We start from the raw sequence: 20,990 nt of genomic DNA on the forward strand, positions 1-20,990 counted from the left end.
ATAAAAACGTGAAAACAATGCGACAAAAAAAGTTATGCTCAGTTTTGTAGGTCGTCGCTTTCAAATGAGGCAGTAAGCTCCAGAAGCTTTTAGACATGCGTAAAACTGAACTGGAGAAAATGTGCTCGGTTAAAATGAGCGCTAAGAGATTAATTTTGAAAGTAGTAGTAGTAGTAGTTTATTTCTTTTTCAAAGTTCTTGTCCATTATATAATGAGAAAACATATGCTTGAAGTATTTTAAGTGCTAAATGATCCCTGACCGAAAGGGTTTAGGCCGAACCCCATTTACAACTGTGACCCTATGTCCAAAGAGTCAGTTACTCTAATACCGACTACTTTTCCACCATGTTTAACTTGAAGATTTGTTTAATTGTACATAGTTTTGGAGCCTTAAGTTGATGAGGTAAACTGTTCCAAAGATCAACTCCTTTAAAGGAACAGGCCACCTTTTTTCCATACTGAGATATATACTGAAACGTCAAGTGCAGAACTGACATAAACTCAACTCGAAAGACTTTGAAAAATAAAATCACACCAGAAATAGACAGTGAACCTTTTCAGTTGCAAGAGAAAGAGAAAAAGCAGTATCTTTATGAGGATGAAGGGGATCATGGCAGAGAGAAGGCGGAATCTGTTCTTTGTTTATACTTCTTAAAAAGAAATGGAGCAAACTGAAGAGAGAAGGCTTTATAAAACTCATGTTTTTAAAAAAGGACACTCATGTTTAGTCGGGTGTTCAGAGGGAGCTCGTTTAAAGACAAAATTCAGTAGATTTGCCAGAAAACAGTCTCTCTCTATCTCTTATGGTGCTGAAATGATACGCAAAAGTCTGCAAAATAAAAGAGATCGATTGAAAACCAAGTGAAACTATTGAATATTATGTTTCAGCCATTTTGGATCAATATTTCATTTTGAAACCAACAAAGCGAGGCAGTGATAAAGTGACCTCACTGATGTTACAGTCAAACACTAAATGATGGGAAGTCACGGATGTCACACTTTTTTCACAACACTTTAAAAGGCCGACAATTATCTAACAATGCATTTACCCTAAGCACAATGATATGAGTCGTTTATGTCCTGCTAAAGTTAACAACTCAGACTCAGAGTCTTCAGTGTGAGCTGCTCTGACAGACTCAGAGTCTTCATCTTTACCAGTGCCTTCTCCAGCACTGGTAAAGATGATCCAGACTTTTTTGGAAACAAAGCGTTTGAGGCAGATTCCGACCGGGACTCAATTGTGCATGTGCTGCTGTGACAGTGATAAAGATGTGTTTGGCATTTTGAAGAAATACCTGCAAAAAGTCTGATTCATTGATACAGTAAAGTGAGTCGAGCAACGTCATTAGTTCCAATATATTCAGATTTAATGGCACTTTGAATCTTATGTGTCTAACAACACTGAAGGCCTTCAACAATTCTCTACGAACAAACGGTCACGTTAAGCTGCCACAGGAAAAACAAATGAGGAAATACTATATCAAAAGCTGAAATCAGGGGCAGAGACAAGGTCGAGCTGTGACTTCATCCTGTTTCCTGCTCAGGCTCAGATTTGAATGGGTTTTGAATGTATCAACACTGAAGGGGGCTCAGCGCTGCCCCATGTGGTGGAGGTCTATCACTGCGCCTCGTTGTCGCTGTTGTCACTGAGAGGAAACTCCCGCCTGGTTTCGTCTGCGCTGTAGCTTCGAACCCCAAACTCCTGGTCCACGATGGGCTGAGACACAAACACCTGGGTCAGTCCTGCCGGTATGCCGGTAAATACCACATTATTTACCAAACGTTTCAACAGTTTCATGACGCTAGAAAAGGACTCGTAGGAAACAAGTCAAACTGTGTCTGAGTCTGGACCAAAACAAGGCCAAACGTGAATTAATACAAAACCTTTGAACAATTAAAAATTACTATGTGTTTTTGTTTTGTTTGTTTTAAACGTCCTGATCTGGTACAATAAAACATGTACAATAGGTCAATCCTCTGGCAGGTGATTCGAGCTCCGCATTTACTTAGCGTGCACAAACGAAGCTCTAACGATTGGAGTGAATGGGAGGGGCCAACACCAGGCGTGACATTTGAAGTGTTTGGTTCATACCATCTTCTCCTCGGCGGTGGGGGGATTTCGCAGGAAGTAACAGAGCGGTGCGAACGCGATGTTTATGACACCGACGATGGTCATGAGCATCGGGAACCCCACGGCCTGCCCCAGAGCGCTCCCTGCCAGCGGACCTGAGGAGCACACCATCAGAGGTTCAAACATTCATCTTATGTCTGGTTATTTGTTGTCGCTGTCAATAATAATCATAATCTTCTGATTCTGAAATGTCGGGATTGATAGATTTACCGATAGCGAAGCCCATACACAGCGCCACGTCACTGATGGCAAAGATCGTGCCGTACACCGACACGTGACGGATATCCACGAGGTGAGCCATGATCGGCATCACTGCGGCCTCCACCATCCCTGCAACGCAACACCGACAGGCCCTTTAACACGACCACGTCAGGCCCTTTAACACGACCACGTCAGGCCCTTTAACACGACCACGTCAGGCCCTTTAATACAACACCGTCAGTCCCTTTAACACAACACTGATCATGCACCCTCCCAGACTACATGTAGTTTGGCAGGCCAGGAAACCGTCCTTTAACAGCGTCAATCCCTTTAACATAATCCCGTCAGTCCCTTTAACCGCGTCAGTCCCTTTAACACCATCAGTCCCTTTAACAGCATCAGTCCTTTTAACCGTGCCAGTCCCTTCAACAGCGTCAGTCCCTTTAAAGGAACAGGCCACCGTTTTTACATACTGAGATATGTTCTTACCTAAGCTACCAAGCTCTTCCACGTTTTCCCTATTTAAATATGGTTACGTGAAGTGTTACACTACAAAGTATAATTACACAAAATTAAACGATGTGGATTTTCTAAGTGGATAAAAGGGGGGACTATAATGTAAGGCGTAATAATACCAGGAGTAGTTCGAAATCCGCGCAGTAATCTTCACTTTACTGTGCGGATGCCAAACTACTCCTGGTATTATTACGCCTTACATTATAGTTCCCCTTTTATCCACTTAGAAAATCCACATCGTTTAATTTTGTGTAATTATACTTTGTAGTGTAACACTTCACGTAACCATATTTAAATAGGGAAAACGTGGAAGAGCTTGGTAGCTTCTATCTTGACCTGTTTTGGAGCTATAGAGGAGAGGGGGAGAGGCTAAATGCTAACGGCGTCTGCGCTGTGTTTACGTGACTGAAGGCACGGGTGAAGATCAGACAGGTCCTAAAGAACTCGTCAAAGCTAAGGTAAGAACATATCTCAGTATGTAAAACGGTGGCCTATTCCTTTAACATCATCAGTCCCTTTAACAGCGTCAGTCCCTTTAACAGCGTAATTCCCTTTAACAGCATCAGTATCTGTAAGACCGTCAGTCCCTTTAAATGTGGTTTCACACTGACCTAGGGCCACACCAACTCCAGCGTTGGGTCCAATCAATTCGTAGATGTTTTTCGCTATGGGCACCTGGACCAATCAGAGCAGAGACACGTTTAAAATCGTCCAATCAGAGCAGCTGACAGTTTAAAATAGTAACTATGGCAACAAGACTCAGTTTCTGGTTAACGGCTGGACCTTTCCACATGAAACAAGTATTGTTCAGATATCGGCATCATAAACCGGTCCCCAGCCCTTAGTGTGAGTAACTCACACAGCAGATACTGACTCCGACCACGACCATCCCCAACAAGACGCACAGCCACCTGCAAACACAAAACACTACAATCAATATTCACCCTATTGCCCTATAGTACAGGATGGCCCTATAGTACAGGATGGCCCTATAGTACAGGTTGGCCCTATAGTACAGGTTGGCCCTATAGTACAGGATGGCCCTATAGTACAGGATGGCCCTATAGTACAGGTTGGCATTAGTAGTACAGGCTAATGCTAACGGCTATAGGAAAAGAGCAGGCTAATGCTAACGGCTATAGGAAAAAAGCAGGCTAATGCTAACGGCTATAGGAAAAGAGCAGGCTAATGCTAACGGCTATAGGAAAAGAGCAGGCTAATGCTAACGGCTATAGGAAAAGAGCAGGCTAATGCTAACGGCTATAGGAAAAGAGCAGGCTAATGCTAACGGCTATAGGAAAAGAGCAGGCTAATGCTAACAGCTATAGGAAAATACACAGACCATGCTGAAACTAATGGCTATAGGAAAAAGGGCACTGACCGTCCCATTTTGTTGGCCAGGTACCCGAACAGGTTTGTGGTGATGAGGTACGACACGCTGGCCGGAAGGTATGTCATCCCTGAAACACAACAACACATCGGCAAAGGTTTTAGAACAGTCACAGGGACTGGGGTGTTTAGGTGAAGCTGTGTCAGCGCTTATTTGGGAAGTTGTCCGTTTTTCTGAACGAGCACTGAAACGGTTTGGACTCTTAGTCTGGGGTTAGTGCATATAACAGGTCTAAAACCTTTTGTAATTATGACTTAGATGAATAACTTAATTTAATGAAGATATGTTGAGCAGAAAAGGAAGCCATGGAAGATACCTGTTGCTTCAGATAATTCACAGAGAAGATGTTAACGTTTTTAAACTGAGCTAAACCCACTGTGATCATGACGTCAGTGACATTTGCTTGTGTAACTTCACTACATTACACTACTTTATATAATCATTAAATTAAAATCATACAGCCTTTGATGTTTGCAGCTTTTGAGAGCAACACATGGTTCATTCAGCAGCTAACCTACTAGCTGCTAATGCTAACGTTAATGTGTGTTTAAAACCGTCTGTGTCCGAATGTCCACCCTAGTCTCTAACCCCTCATTCACTACATAGTAGACTATACAGTCCACTGATTCTGTTTATTTATTGTCACAAACGTTTATTTTATGAAACAGAATTACAGTTTAGGCACTTTTACAGGCATTTTATCTGACATTTAAAATTACAACTATCATCACAAAAAACAAAACAAAAAAATCACTCCTGCATTAGTTTTTTTTGCGATAAAGACCAAACTTATGAGACAGTGGGATATTTATGGATACATGGATTTTACATGAAAGAAGGGAACAGCTTGGATTAATGGCCTTTGTATCCAAGAGAGGAAGCCATTGATCGTTTAACAGCTCGAGCTAAAGGTAAGCAGCTAACACTCAACATTTTTCACCAAAACCGTTTATATTCAAGTCATTTGTTCATGAGAAATACACCACGTGTGATTGAATCAGCTGATTTAATTCAGTCGCGTTGTTATTTTGTTATTTATTTCAAAGACTGTCGGCCATTCTCTCGCAATGCATTGTGGTCTACATTGACCCGTTTAGTGACCACCACTGCTCACTACTATAGATACAGACGGCATCTCTGGAATCGCCCATATATGGTCATGTTTGAAGGGGGAAAACAATTTTGAAGAAAATCTAAACTTTCTCTAATTATTCAAAAACTACTACACTATGCAGAATTGTGAATATAGTTTCTACTAAATAAAGACACAAAGACATGGAGAGGAGCAGAGTGGTTCAACAGCCCATAAATACACAAAAAAACGGAGAATGCTAACAGGATGCTACATGTTAGCATCGGGGTAATGCTAACGGTTAGCTCGCGCTAGCTACAACTGCAGTTTATTCACTTCTACTGAACAATCTGCTGTGAGAAAATATCCATATGGGCCTGATTTACACTGGACTTTATTTGTATGTGAAAAATAAGTTCATATTCCTCCAGAAAATGGCTAAAAAGAGTGAAAATTTGTGTTTCCCAAAAGATTCTATTTTCCCCCTCGGCGAAGCCACGCCCCCTTCTATGACGAGTTGCCGTCTGTATCTATTCAGAATGCATTGCTGGAAATTTTGAGTGCACTACTTTTTTCTCTCTGGACATTCGGACACCCCTACAAAATGGCGTGACCTCTATATTGTGCACTATAGGGAATAGTGCACACATTCGGACACAGCACGAGAGAATCATTAGACAGATGGAAACTAGCATCTGCTGTAATCTGCCATATTTACAGTGCACATGTGCAACTGTTCATTAATATGCACTGTCGCTATCAGAGTGTGTTTGAAAGTGCGCATGTACGACGGATGCCAGTTAGCCCAAGGCAACAATCCGGCATGGTGTGTTTACATGCATGAGTCCCATGTATGTTCATTAGCATGCATTATACCATGGTCTGGATGAATACTCGATTCTGATTGGCTGGTGGGTGCTAACAAGCGTGCATTATTTTGGTATAACCGCACACGTAGTCCGGTAGTTAAATCACTGGTGTGGGCATCGCCATAGCAACGCATGACACAGCTGAATCAGATAAAGGCGTAATTAGTGACTGACAGGAACGTATGAGATGGATTTTGTTTAATTTCAACGTTTTTGGCCAAAACAAAACGTTTGATAAATGTTTGTAGAGGAGAGTGAGCAGCTAGGTTAGCTACTGTTAATAACATATGAGCTTTACATTTCTATTGAAAACGGTTAAGGCTATTCATCATTTTCAGGCGTACATAAAATGATCCTGCATTTAAGCATATTTGTCTGGATTAGTAAAGTCAGACATAAAAGTTTCAGTTGGGGGGGCCCAGGTGTGAGCGACTCCACCGCAGCTGTTTCCATAAACAGCTTCAGGTTAAACAGCGTAAAAGTGAAATAACTCCTGCCCACGAGTGCCGCATATCGGTGTTTACTTCCACGGAAAAGTGTTTCCGGGTTAGTCCTGTTGTGTTGTGATTCTGTGCTGATGTTGTGTCGTTGAGCCTGACTGAGATCCTCGTAATAGCTGCGGAGAATGACTCGCTCTGAGACGAGCCTTCAGTGACCGGCTAATAACCCACACAAAATAGTCCCGTAGTCTGGCATATTTAGTGAGTTTAGTAAATGAAAAAAACATTTATTATAAATGTTACGTTTGTGGGACCCTGGTATAAGTGGATTAAACAACGAGGAGCCGCATTAGACGGTTATAATGCACGACGCGTCGCGGAGTCAAGAACAGCACGACGCTCAGCGGACAGGTTAATCCTTACCTGTCCCGACCAAATAAACAAATAAATAAATAAATAAATACATTTTATCCTAAGAATAAGAAATGATCCCTTTTCTCACATGCACAACAATGTACTTTTTAACTCTCGTTTCGTTGGCTCAGCAAAAGTTCCCAGATGTTGCTCCCATCTGTGGTTGCACGGCAAAAGTTAAAAATTGTTCACCTTCATCTATGTCACTTCCTGTCGGTGTCCAATAAGGAAGTGAAACTATAAACATGACAAAAATGGCCAAACTTAAGAAAGCTGGGTACAATCTGCAGCAAACTCTTCAATATAATTGTGTCTAATGTGTCATATGCACTTTAATATCAAATGAAGGACGTTTCCACAAAATTCCAACTCACTAATTTGTCATGGTCGCCATGGCAACAGTTTAAAAATGTTCACTTCCTGTCAGTGTCCGATGAGAAAGTGAAATAAAAAACATCACTAAGAATGTGAAGCAAACGACCACTGGGTAAAGATTGGAGCAAAAGCTTAAGTAAAATTGTGTCAACTATGATGTGTGTCTGATGCGTCGTAAGACATGCATAATGTAACGTACCGAGCTGCCACTGGGGGGGGCACATCGTCTCCATCATCCAGAGGGGCAGAGTGGCCTCCAGGATTGCCACCGCCATGTTAGAGAAGCTCAGAGCCCCTGGACACAAGGGTTAAAGGTTGAAGCTGTAGTGTTGCTTTTTATGATGTTTATTCTCTGACGTTTTGTCCCTTTGAGCAGAAGATTTACCCAGGAAGTAACCCCAACATGGCTGTGGAGCTCCCTTGTCTTTCCTACGCTTTTTCATTCAAAAAAATCAGATATATTTGGTATCTACGTGCAGCACAAAAGGCTGTGACCAAGATGACGCTGTCATCCAAATATGGTCATTTACTTTGTGGGAGCCAGCAGCGGCTAAAGACAGGAGAAATATAGAAATAGACAAAGTGACTTTTAGGGTCGTTTTCTCCAAATGAGGTTTTCATTCCATTCTGTTACAACATTTGCACTTGAGTCGCTTGTGCAGAATCTTATTATTATTATTTTTTTGTCAATCAACAGTGGTTGCGCATGAATCACTCGAGGTTGGGGCCGAGGGGGGTGGGGGGATTGGCGACGCAGTGGCTTGTGGGATGGCACATAGCTCCTAATCACCGGTAGCTAGCTTCAGATGGCCCTATGCTAAAGCTCTGGTAAGGTTCTGCTAAGGCTCTGATAAGAATTCTTTTCCTAACTCCTTCCTAATTGACAGACCAATTCGGAAGCTTCTTGTCATGGCGGACGCTGATGCACATCCGACCTCTTACCAATTTACTGGAAGGGGCCCCAGTCCTGGAGGGAAGTGGACTCCGAGCAGGCACACCTGGCTCCAATTGCTCATCACTGCAATACAAAAACCTCAGCCAGATATTTAGCGATCGTTGACTTTTGGCAAGTTTTATTTTTTGACTTTTTTCCTTTAGTACCCCTGCCTGCTCTGGAGCCACTGCCTCGACCAAGCCAAACCACGACTTTTTATAGTTAATAAATACACTTGCATTGCGCTTTGGGAGGTTTGTGGAGGTACCTGACAGTGGTTTGTTGAGGTACCTGCGCTCAGGAGGATGTAGGGGTCCATCAGCAGAGTGAGTAAAGGCGTCCCTATGGCACTCTGCACCAACACAAAAACACTAAATCAGACTGATGCTCTGGTTAAGCTGTAGTGCGCACTCAGATGGAGACTGAAGCATGCAGACGGACACTGACCTGTGGAGAGATGAGCGAGGGCTGCAGGACGCACAGCTGCAGCGCTGAAACACAAACGCAGAACAGAGAGTGAGCTCACATCACAGACAAACACCAGAGAGCGAGCTCACGTCACAGACAAACACCAGAGACAAACACCAGAGAGTGAGCTCACGTCACAGACAAACACCAGAGAGTGAGCTCACATCACAGACAAACACCAGAGAGTGAGCTCACATCACAGACAAACACCAGAGAGTGAGCTCACATCACAGACAAACACCAGAGAGTGAGCTCACACCACAGACAAACACCAGAGAGTGAGCTCACGTCACAGACAAACACCAGAGAGTGAGCTCACGTCACAGACAAACACCAGAGAGTGAGCTCACGTCACTGACAAACACCAGAGAGTGAGCTCACGTCACAGACAAACACCAGAGAGTGAGCTCACGTCACAGACAAACACCAGAGAGTGAGCTCACGCCACAGACAAACACCAGAGAGTGAGCTCACGTCACAGACAAACACCAGAGAGTGAGCTCACGTCACAGACAAACACCAGAGAGTGAGCTCACGTCACAGACAAACACCAGAGAGTGAGCTCACGTCACAGACAAACACCAGAGAGTGAGCTCACATCACAGACAAACACCAAAGAGTGAGCTCACGTCACAGACAAACACCAGAGAGTGAGCTCACATCACAGACAAACACCAGAGAGTGAGCTCACGTCACAGACAAACACCAGAGAGTGAGCTCACACCACAGACAAACACCAGAGAGTGAGCTCACATCACAGACAAACACCAGAGAGTGAGCTCACATCACAGACAAACACCAGAGAGTGAGCTCACACCACAGACAAACACCAGAGAGTGAGCTCACGTCACAGACAAACACCAGAGAGTGAGCTCACATCACAGACAAACACCAGAGAGTGAGCTCACATCACAGACAAACACCAGAGAGTGAGCTCACGTCACAGACAAACACCAGAGAGTGAGCTCACACCACAGACAAACACCAGAGAGTGAGCTCACGTCACAGACAAACACCAAAGAGTGAGCTCACGTCACAGACAAACACCAGAGAGTGAGCTAATATCACAGACAAACACCAGAGAGTGAGCTCACGTCACAGACAAACACCAGAGAGTGAGCTCACGTCACAGACAAACACCAGAAAGTGAGCTCACGTCACAGACAAACACCAGAGAGTGAGCTCACATCACAGACAAACACCAGAGAGTGAGCTCACGTCACAGACAAACACCAGAGACAAACACCAGAGAGTGAGCTCACGTCACGGACAAACACCAGAGAGTGAGCTCACGTCACAGACAAACACCAGAGAGTGAGCTCACGTCACAGACAAACACCAGAGACAAACACCAGAGAGTGAGCTCACGTCACAGACAAACACCAGAGAGTGAGCTCACGTCACGGACAAACACCAGAGAGTGAGCTCACGTCACGGACAAACACCAGAGAGTGAGCTCACGTCACAGACAAACACCAGAGAGTGAGCTCACGTCACGGACAAACACCAGAGAGTGAGCTCACGTCACAGACAAACACCAGAGAGTGAGCTCACGTCACGGACAAACACCAGAGAGTGAGCTCACATCACAGACAAACACCAGAGAGTGAGCTCACGTCACGGACAAACACCAGAGAGTGAGCTCACGTCACAGACAAACACCAGAGAGTGAGCTCACATCACAGACAAACACCAGAGAGTGAGCTCACATCACAGACAAACACCAAAGAGTGAGCTCACGTCACAGACAAACACCAGAGAGTGAGCTCACGTCACAGACAAACACCAGAGAGTGAGCTCACGTCACAGACAAACACCAGAGAGTGAGCTCACGTCACAGACAAACACCAGAGAGTGAGCTCACATCACAGACAAACACCAGAGAGTGAGCTCACGTCACAGACAAACACCAGAGAGTGAGCTCACGTCACAGACAAACACCAGAGAGTGAGCTCACATCACAGACAAACACCAGAGAGTGAGCTCACGTCACAGACAAACACCAAAGAGTGAGCTCACATCACAGACAAACACCAAAGAGTGAGCTCACGTCACAGACAAACACCAGAGAGTGAGCTCACGTCACAGACAAACACCAGAGAGTGAGCTCACGTCACAGACAAACACCAGAGAGTGAGCTCACGTCACAGACAAACACCAGAGAGTGAGCTCACGTCACAGACAAACACCAGAGAGTGAGCTCACGTCACAGACAAACACCAGAGAGTGAGCTCACGTCACGGACAAACACCAGAGAGTGAGCTCACGTCACAGACAAACACCAGAGAGTGAGCTCACATCACAGACAAACACCAAAGAGTGAGCTCACGTCACAGACAAACACCAGAGAGTGAGCTCACGTCACAGACAAACACCAGAGAGTGAGCTCACGTCACAGACAAACACCAGAGAGTGAGCTCACGTCACAGACAAACAACAGAGAGTGAGCTCACGTCACAGACAAACAACAGAGAGTGAGCTCACGTCACAGACAAACACCAAGCTGCACCGACCACACACCTCCGTCCAGCAGAGCCAGCCCTGCCAGCACCAGGAAGGGGGCACTCTTCCCCACAAACTCGTACATGACACTGCCAAATGGAGGCCCACCTGCAACACAACAGCGTCAGCAATCTGTGATGGAGTTTATCAAGGACTTTACAGAGACAGATGCTTTAAACTATGCAGTAATGAGAAGCATAAAGAAAACTGAAGATGAATGGACCCTGACGTTTTGTTTGGCTTTAGGCAAACGATTAAACGACAGTGGGAGGAAAAAGTGAGTACACCCTTCGTAATTTCTGCCTAAATTGGTCATAGAATGTGGTCTTTATTAAAATCACAAAAATGAGTAAACAGTGTCCGCTTAAACTAATACCACCCAAACATTTACATCATTTATATTGGCCATAGAATGTAAACATTCACAGGACGGTGTGGAATAAGTAAGTACACCCTCTGGCTATGGGGGTGTACTTACTTAAAACAGGTTTGTGCAGACATTTAGAGTCAGTTGTGAACCAACCTGAAGTCCAATCACTGAGATGTGGCTTGATGCTTCCCTTGTGTAACCCGGGTGACAAAACCCCCTTAAATATCCTTCATCTTCTAAACCGTCCATGCATGCGTTTGCATTTGCATCATTATGTCACGCGACGTAACGCAGCTAAAGAGACTGAGCTCTAGCATCTTACCCGTTGCAAGTTGCTACCAGTAAGAACGAGAGGGACTCGCTTGCTGCAGGTCTGTGCATTGTTGGGTGTGATTAGTCTGCGGAATTGGCAAATCACATTTGTTTAGCTTTACTTAGCCTAGCCGCTGCATTAGTTTGAATGGAGCATTTTTTTTGTATTTGTATGTATTTATTTAAAAGGGACAACGCATTGACACAAAGTACAGTATACTTAAGATGCAGTTAGCGTCTACTTATCAGTTTTACTTTTACCTACCTAGCCACCTCAGCTAGCCACCTTTTACTTACCTAGCCACCTCAGCGGGCTCCTTTCGACGTGAAGGAGCAGCGAGTCTACTCGGAGCTCCTCCCGGGTAACTGAGCTCCTCACCTAATCTCGAAGGGACGCCCAGCCACCCTTCGAAGGAAACTCATTTTGTCCGCTTGTGTCCGCGATCTTGTCCTTTTATGACCAATTTAGGCATAAATGGGAGAAATTCCAAAGGGTTCACAAACCTTTTCCTCCCACTGTATTTTGGCCCCTGAGTGACCCCTAACCCTCAGAGTAAGACTTAAACATGTGACTCACAGAGCAACCCCAGTGCCAGTCCGCCCAGAGCCACGCCCATGGCCCCGCCCCTCTCCTTGTCGTCAGTGAACACGCTGGCCAGCAGCCCCAGACCTGCGGAAGCACACGTTACTGCTGTCCAGGAAACAGTAGCAGTATTTGAAGTACTTTGGTCTTGTACCTGGAGCGAAGGTCAAAGCGGAGCCGATGCCCTGCAGCGAGCGCGCCACGAACATCAGCGCGTAGGTCTGCGAGAACGCGTACACTGCAATGGGAAACCGGGTCAGACCGGGTCAGACCGGGTCAAACTGAGTCAAACACGGTGCAGAGAGACTCACTGAGGGTGGAGGAGAACAGAACCAGGAAGCCCACGAACATCGGGACGTTGAAGCCGATCCTGCAAACACAACAGATTCAGAGCTCGACAGAGGAGGATCTGAAGGGCGTGATTGGCAGGCGGTTCAACCAATCAGAGCGCGGTCCGTCCAGCATGGCAGCATGGAAACATCAAACTGAAAATGTCCGGGCCGTCCGGCAGCTCTGCGGTGTTTGTTACCTGTTGGTGAGGGGTCCCACGATGGGGCTGGCGATGAGCTCCACCAGAGCTTTGGATGCCAGCAGAGCGCCCACTTTAAAGTTCTCCTTCGCCAGAGACGAACTGTCCTGCAGGCAGCGCTGTGGAGCACGAGACAAGAACTGAACCAGGGCGAAGACAGGGCTGAACCAGGACTAAACCAGGACTGAACCAGGACTAAACCAGGGCTGAACCAGGACTAAACCAGGACTAAACCAGGGCTGAACCAGGGCTGAACCAGGACTAAACCAGGGCTGAACCAGGGCTGAACCAGGACTAAACCAGGACTAAACCAGGACTAAACCAGGGCTGAACCAGGACTAAACCAGGGCTGAACCAGGGCTGAACCAGGACTAAACCAGGACTAAACCAGGACTAAACCAGGGCTGAACCAGGACTAAATCAGGGCTGAACCAGGCTTAAACCAGGCTTAAACCAGGACTAAACCAGGACTAAACCAGGGCTGAACCAGGACTAAACCAGGACTAAACCAGGACTAAACCAGGACTAAACCAGGACTAAACCAGGGCTAAACCAGGACTAAACCAGGGCTGTACCAGGACTAAACCAGGACTAAACCAGGACTAAACCAGGGCTATACCAGGGCTAAACCAGGGCTATACCAGGGCTAAACCAGGGCTATACCAGGGCTATACCAGGGCTAAACCAGGACTAAACCAGGACTAAACCAGGGCTATACCAGGGCTAAACCAGGACTAAACCAGGGCTATACCAGGGCTAAACCAGGGCTATACCAGGGCTAAACCAGGGCTATACCAGGACTGATTTTCCTTTATAAATCATTGGTCGTCTGGATAAGACATTTCAGTTAAATATATCATATAGGAGACAAACGCAGTGATATTTGAGAAGTGAAATAAAGTTGATATGATTTATTGAAAGTGAATAATTTAAACAAACATGCACCTGCTAGCTTTAGCATGCTGATCAAGAACATAGAAATAAAAAGCGTTGTTCGATCATCCCGCATGCGGACAGTATACTTTTCCGATTCCATTAGCCTGCTCAATGCATTTTCTTGATGGCCATTAGCATTAGCCACAAAACAACTCAAATTATGAACGATTCAGATGTTTTCAGCTGTTGTCAACCCATCGACCACATTAAGGGGAGGCCAAAGCCTAGTTAGAAATAATTACTAAATGTACGTTTGGATAATTTACTTAAGATACAAATAGGTGTCTGAAAGTGTCCCCCGAGCTAAATGGTAAATGGACTCAACTTATACAGCGCTTTTCTACCTTTATCAGGCCCAAAGCGCGTTACAGTAAGGAACCAGTCACCCATTCACACTCTCATTCATACACCAATGTACGCACACACTGGAGGCAAGGAGGGTGAAGTGTCTTGCCCAAGGACACAACCACAGTGTGAATTTGTAGGAGCTGGGATTCGAACCCGCGACCTTCCGATCATGAGACGACCCGCTCAACCATCTGCGCCACCGTTGCTAAATGCTAAATCAATTTTCGTGGGTCGGATACACAAATACACTAATACACATCTAAGTAAGGATTAAACAACTCAGAGCCGTGCATTAGACGGTTATAATGCACAACGCGGAGTCAAGAACACCACGACGCGCAGCGGAGTTACTCCGCGAAGTGCATTATAACCGTCTAATGTACGGCTCCGAGTTGTTTAATCCGCTTATACCATGGTCCCACAAACGTAACATTTATAATAAATGTTTTTTTCATTGACTAAACTCACTAAATATGCCAGACTACGGGTCTATTTTCTGTGGGTTATTAGGCGGTCACTGAAGGCTCGTCTCATCAGCACAGAATCACAACACAACAGGACTAACCCGGAAACACTTTTCCCTGGAAGTAAACACCGATATGCGGCACTCGTGGGCAGGAGTTATTTCACTTTTACGCTGTTTAACCTGAAGCTAGCTAGCTAGCTCAACCAGCTCAACTGTTTATGGAAACAGTTGCGGTGGAGTCGCTCACACCTGGGCCCCACCAACTGAAACTTTTATGTTTGACTTTACTAATCCAGACAAATATGCTTAAATGCAGGATCATTTTATGTACGCCTGAAAATTATAAATAGTGCCTTAACCGTTTTCAATAGAAATGTAAAGCTCATATTTTATTAACAGTAGCTAACCTAGCTGCTCACGCTCCTTTACTTCACATTTATCAAACGTTTTGTTTTGGCCAAAAGCGTTGAAATCAACACAAAATCCATCTCAGCGGAGTGATATCCCAGTGATTTAACTACCGGACTACGTGTGCGGTGATACCAACATAATGCACGCTTGTTAGCACCCACCAGCCAATCAGAATCGAGGTTTCACCCAGACCATGGTATAATGGACTTTAAACATCCATCCATCCATTTTCTTCCACTTGTCCGTTTCCACAGTCATTATGCCAGTTCCATTACATTACATTGGCTGGAATATTAACATATGCTGTACCAAGATGGCGGCGTGTATGGCGACAATGGAACGAAGGGCATTTCTCCTTTCTATTTCTATGATCAATGCATTTGTGGAAGTTAAAACTGATTGAATTCTGACATACAGCCCACATTCCTTTAGATCGTGTGAAAGTTGTGTTGATACCAGTATCGGATAACAGAGCATCCAGAGCGTCTTCACTCACAGGTGAGTTGGAGCTGCTGTTGCTGCTGGACAGAGGGCCCAGGGGGGAGCCGGCCCAGGGCGTGACGTCGTGGGCCGGGCCCAGGACAGGTGCAGTGGGGCGAGGCAGAGCGAGCGGCGAGCGCTGGGTCCCTCTGGAGGTGTTCACCGAGTGTTCAATGGAGTACAGAAAGGTTGGGACGATGGGCACTGCAGAGACAAACGTTACTCCTACCACAGCTACTACTACGACTACTCATTTTTGTAACATTTTTGTCATTATTTGACAAAAAATGACAAAAATGTTCTAAAAATGAGTTTTGTATTTTTTTTGTGAATTTTTATCACATTTTTGTCATTTTTTGTCAATTTTTTATCACATTTTTTTGTCATTTTTGTCACATTTTTTGTTATTTTTTTCGTCAATTTTTTGTCAATTTCTTGTGACATTTTTGTGACATTTTTGCCACTTTTTCATAAATTTTTCGTCACTTTTTTGCCAATGTTTTCTCACTTTTTTGTCACATTTCCATCATTGTTTTCGTCTCAGTTTTGTTGCTTTTTTCACAGCTTTTTTCCAGAAGCTTTTGGACTGGGGTAAAGCCAAACTGGAGAAAATGTGCTCGGTTCAGGTGGGAGTTAAGGGGTTAAGTCAAGCACTTTGCAGTCATTTTCAACCCCGAGCGCCATCAGTGAAGGGGCTCTTAATATCAAACATACACTAACGCACTGCTCTCATTGTTATTTCAGCTCATGTGCAGCCCAGGGACTTGTGTTTAGAGCCTGTGATCACAAACAACGCCCAGGAGCCAGTTTTAATGACGCGTGTTCAACAGGAGACGTCAAAGTGACATGTTGTTGATTTAACCAGACTGTGGCTGTGAGGCTGGAGCTCTGGACACGAGCTGTGGACACTGGGGTTTCACTGTCGGCTCAGTCATGTCATGATCGGACTTTCCCACTGACTGTGTGAGCGTCTAACAACTGAGGACGAGTTTCAACATCCTGGGCCTTTCCTGACCTGAGTTCTGTCTTTCAGATGTAGTTTCCTTTGATCTTCGGCTTTTCCTTAATGTCACAGCAACACACACACACACACACACGCACGCACGCACGCACGCACGCACGCACACACACACACACACACACACACACACACACACACACACACACACACACACACACACACACACACACACACACACAGGTTCAGGTTCAACCAGTAACAAAAAAATGAAAGCAGGAACCGAAAAAAATCTTTAGATCTCTCTTTAGATCCAAGTTTTGCTGCTGTTGGTCTGACTGGATTAAAGGAAGTGATTTTCCCCAATTTGTGCCGAATTATTATTTGTTTTTTTCAATATTTAAAAAAAAAAAGGTTCCCCCAAGTTTTCTTTACACCATTTCGTCATATATTTATTTCTAATATTTTCATATTTCCCACCATTGTTTTTTAAAACAAAAACCAAGTATTGTTGAAGTATCGGTATCGGCAAACCAAGTATTGTTGAAGTATCGGTATCGGCAAACCAAGTATTGTTGAAGTATCGGTATCGGCAAACCAAGTATTGTTGAAGTATCGGTATCGGCAAACCAAGTATTGTTGAAGTATTGGTATCGAAAACCAAGTATTGTTAAAGTATCAGTATCGAAAACCAAGTATCGTTTAAGTATTGGTATCAAAAAACAACTATCGTTAAAGTATCAGTATCGAAAACCAAGTATTTGTTAAAATTTTGGTATCAGAAAACCAAGTATCATTAAAGTATTGGTATCGAAAGCCAAGTAGTGTTAAAGTATTGGTATCAAAAACCAAGTATCATAAAAGTATCGGTATCGAAAACCAAGTATCATAAAAGTATCAGTATCAAAAACCAAGTATCATTAAAGTATTGGTATCGAAAGCCAAGTATTGTTAAAGTATCAGTATCGAAAGCCAAGTATTGTTAAAGTATTGTTGTCGGAAAACCAAGTATCATAAAAGTATCGGTATCGAAAACCAAGTATCACAAAAGTATTGGTATCGGCAAACCAAGTATCATTAAAGTATCGGTATTAAAGTATTGGTATCGAAAACCAAGTATTGTTAAAGTATTGTTGTCGGAAAACCAAGTATCATAAAAGTATCGGTATCGAAAACCAAGTTTCATTAAAGTATTGGTATCGAAAACCAAGTATTGTTAAAGTATTGATGTCGGAAAACCAAGTATCATAAAAGTACTGGTATCGGCAAACCAAGTATCATTAAAGTATTGGTATCGAAAACCAAGTTTCATTAAAGTATTGTTGTCGGAAAAACAAGTATCATTAAAGTATTGGTATCGAAAGCCAAGTATTGTTAAAGTATTGTTGTCGGAAAACCAAGTATCATAAAAGTATCGGTATCGAAAACTAAGTATCATAAAAGTATCAGCATCAAAAACCCAGATGGTTAAAGTACTGGTATTGAAAATCCTGTATTGGTGCCCAGCCCTAGAGCTGAGGGTCAGAAAGTCTCACCGATGACCGTGAGGAGCATACTGTCCAGGAGCAGAGCCACGAACACCACGACCACGACCAGGCGCCGCGAGCGGGGGCCCTCCGCCAAACACGCCATTCCACCTGCGAGCACCCCCCCCCAGGAGAAACATTACTACAAGGAAGAATACAGGAAGTGGAAGGACGGACAGTATTTGAAAACAGTTTATCCTCTTACCTCTAAGCCTTAACAGAGCACATCTTCTTCAGTTCGGCTTTACCCAAATATAAAAGCTTCTCGACTGGAGCTGACGGCCTGTAGGCTAGTGTAGCGCCTCATTTGAAAGCTAAGACCTACAAATGGTAACTGGTCTGGACGTATGTAACGCTTTTCCACCTCCATTAGGCCCAGCAAGGAACCACTCACCCAAATCCAAGATGACCATGCCAGGATTCACGGGGCTCACGTGTGAAAGAGTGGATCAGGGAGCATGAGATGAGTCCAGGTCTTAACCCCATTGAGGCTGCAGAAGGTCACACTCTGATGCACTTCACAAGCCCGTGTTGCCAAGTTTCTCATTTGGTTGACTAAAATAAATAAACTTCAAACATATAAAAAAAAAAGTAATATGTTTGTCGACTAACATAAGTGTAACGGGCCATTTCATTTTGAAGTATTTCCTGTAACGTCACTTCCTGTAATCTGGCAACACATACACGTGTACGCTTGATTCTTCAACATATAAATGACAAAAAAAAAAAAGACACTAAAATCATCCATGCTTCAATGAGTTTTAAAGTCTCATATCATTTAAAATAAGTCCTCTGACAAATGAACACATTTAGTCGACTAAAACTACACTAAAATTATTACTACAATTTTTTTACTAAATCATTCATCTTTTAACCCCCACCTGAACCGAATGCATTTTCTGCAGTTCGGCTTTACCTAAACCCAAATGGTTATAGCCTATAGATACGGACGGCGTCTCGTCATAGAAGGGGGCGTGGCTTTGCCCATGTCGTTGTATCTTTATTTAGTAGAAACTATATTCATAATTCAGCGTTTGTCAAAGTAGTTTTTGAATAATAAGAGAAAGTTTAGATTTTTATACAAATTGTTTTCCCCCTTAACTGTTTTTAAACATGACCATATATGGGCGAATCGCCCTCGTCTCGTCTCGTCATAGAAGGGGGCGTGGCTTCGCCGAGGGGGGAAATACAATCTTTAGAGAAACTTTTTAGAGAAATTTTCCACTCATTTTAGCCATTTTCTGGTGGAATATGAACTTTCTTATCACACATAAATAAAGTCAAGTGTAAATCGGGCCCATATGGATATTTTCTCACAGCAGATTGTTCAGTAGAAGTGAAAAAAACGGCAGTTGTAGCTCGCGCTAGCCAACCGTTAGCATTAGCCCGATGCGAACATGAAGCATCAGGTTAGCATTCTCTGTTATTTATGTATTTATGGGCTGTAGAACCACTTTGCTCCTATCCATGTCTTTGTGTCTTTATTTAGTAGAAAACTATATTCATATTTCAGCGTTTGAGTAGGTTTTTTGGAATAATTAATTAGGTTATTCAAAAACTACTTTAACAAATGCCGAATTATTAATGTAGATTTCTTCCCAATACAGATACAAAGACATGGAGAGGAGCAAAGTGGTTCACCAGCCCATAAGTAGATAAATAACGGAGAATGCTAGCATGATGCTACATGTTAGATTCTTGCTAATGCTAACGCTGCTGTTTTTTCGATTCTACTGAACAATCTGCTGTGGAAAAATATCCATATGGACCCAATTTAGACTTGACTTTATTTGTATGTGATAAATAAGTTCATATTCCACCAGAAAATGGCTAAAAAGAGTGGAAAATTGTGTTTCCCTAAATATTCTGTTTTCCCCTCGGCGAGGCCACGCCTCCTTCTATGGCGCGATGCCATCTGAATTTATAGGCCAGGGTAACGCCTCATTTGAAAGCTAAGGCCTAAGCTCGTTCCTCGTTTTTTGTCATGTTTTCTTCATGTTTTTGTCACATTATTTTTGTTTTTATTTTGGTCAGATTTGTTGTGGCTCATCACAGTTACATAATACTAAAAAATGAAATACGAGTAAAAGAAGGGGACGAAAACGCAAACAAAACACACGAAAACTTGACAAAAATGTGGCAAAAATCCAACAAAAAATACTATAACTTGACAACAAAAACAAATCAGAAGCTTAGATGAGCTTTGTAGGCCTTAGCTTTCAAATGAGGTGTTACACTGGCCTCTAGGCTTTAAGCTCTCATGTCAAGAAGCTTTAATGTGCTCGGTTATGGCGGGGGTTAAGGGGTTAAATAAAATTTCCGCTAAAAGACTAAGAACTAAATCATAATTATCACTACGCTACACTGTCGTCATTCAGTCCAGGTAAGCGGCTAATGTAGCCCCGGGGCAGACTGACAAAAGCGAGGCTGCCAATGTGCACGATTGGCCCCTCCCACCGCCAATACCTCACAACGCCCCCTGCTGTTCACAGTATGCTTCATTCGGTTCTAAACATAGCGAAGGAAAAGGGGTTCAACACAAATACTGCTGATCCTCAGCAGCTACTCGAGTACAGGACTGGAGTAGATTAACTTAGTTACTGCCCTCCTCTGGTCCTGGTCTGGTCTGTATTGATCATATTAAACTCAGAGTAAACTCGGTTTCAGAAACACCTGCCTTTGTCTTATCTCTAACCCCCGAGGCTGCACTCAGGACCGCCTGGACCTCACCCGGACTAAACCAGGATTAAACCAAGAC

General features: G+C 43.8%; 1 protein-coding gene across 1 annotated transcript; it reads right to left on the reverse strand.

Moving 5' to 3' along the window:
* Positions 1-2,487: 2,487 nt before the first annotated feature.
* Positions 2,488-18,338, reverse strand: slc18a1 (solute carrier family 18 member A1; the record flags this gene model as incomplete). Its single annotated transcript, XM_079566700.1, has 14 exons — positions 2,488-2,531; positions 3,461-3,524; positions 3,709-3,760; positions 4,231-4,309; positions 7,609-7,704; positions 8,635-8,695; positions 8,791-8,834; positions 11,332-11,421; positions 12,573-12,665; positions 12,733-12,816; positions 12,890-12,948; positions 13,108-13,226; positions 15,765-15,952; positions 18,242-18,338. The coding sequence occupies 14 exons, from the start codon at positions 18,336-18,338 to the stop codon at positions 2,488-2,490; spliced, it is 1,170 nt and encodes a 389-aa protein (XP_079422826.1).
* Between the last annotated feature and the right edge of the window lie 2,652 nt (positions 18,339-20,990).

Source organism: Gobius niger (assembly GCF_951799975.1).
Source record: "Gobius niger genome assembly, chromosome: 1".
NCBI classification, from domain to species: domain Eukaryota; kingdom Metazoa; phylum Chordata; class Actinopteri; order Gobiiformes; family Gobiidae; genus Gobius; species Gobius niger.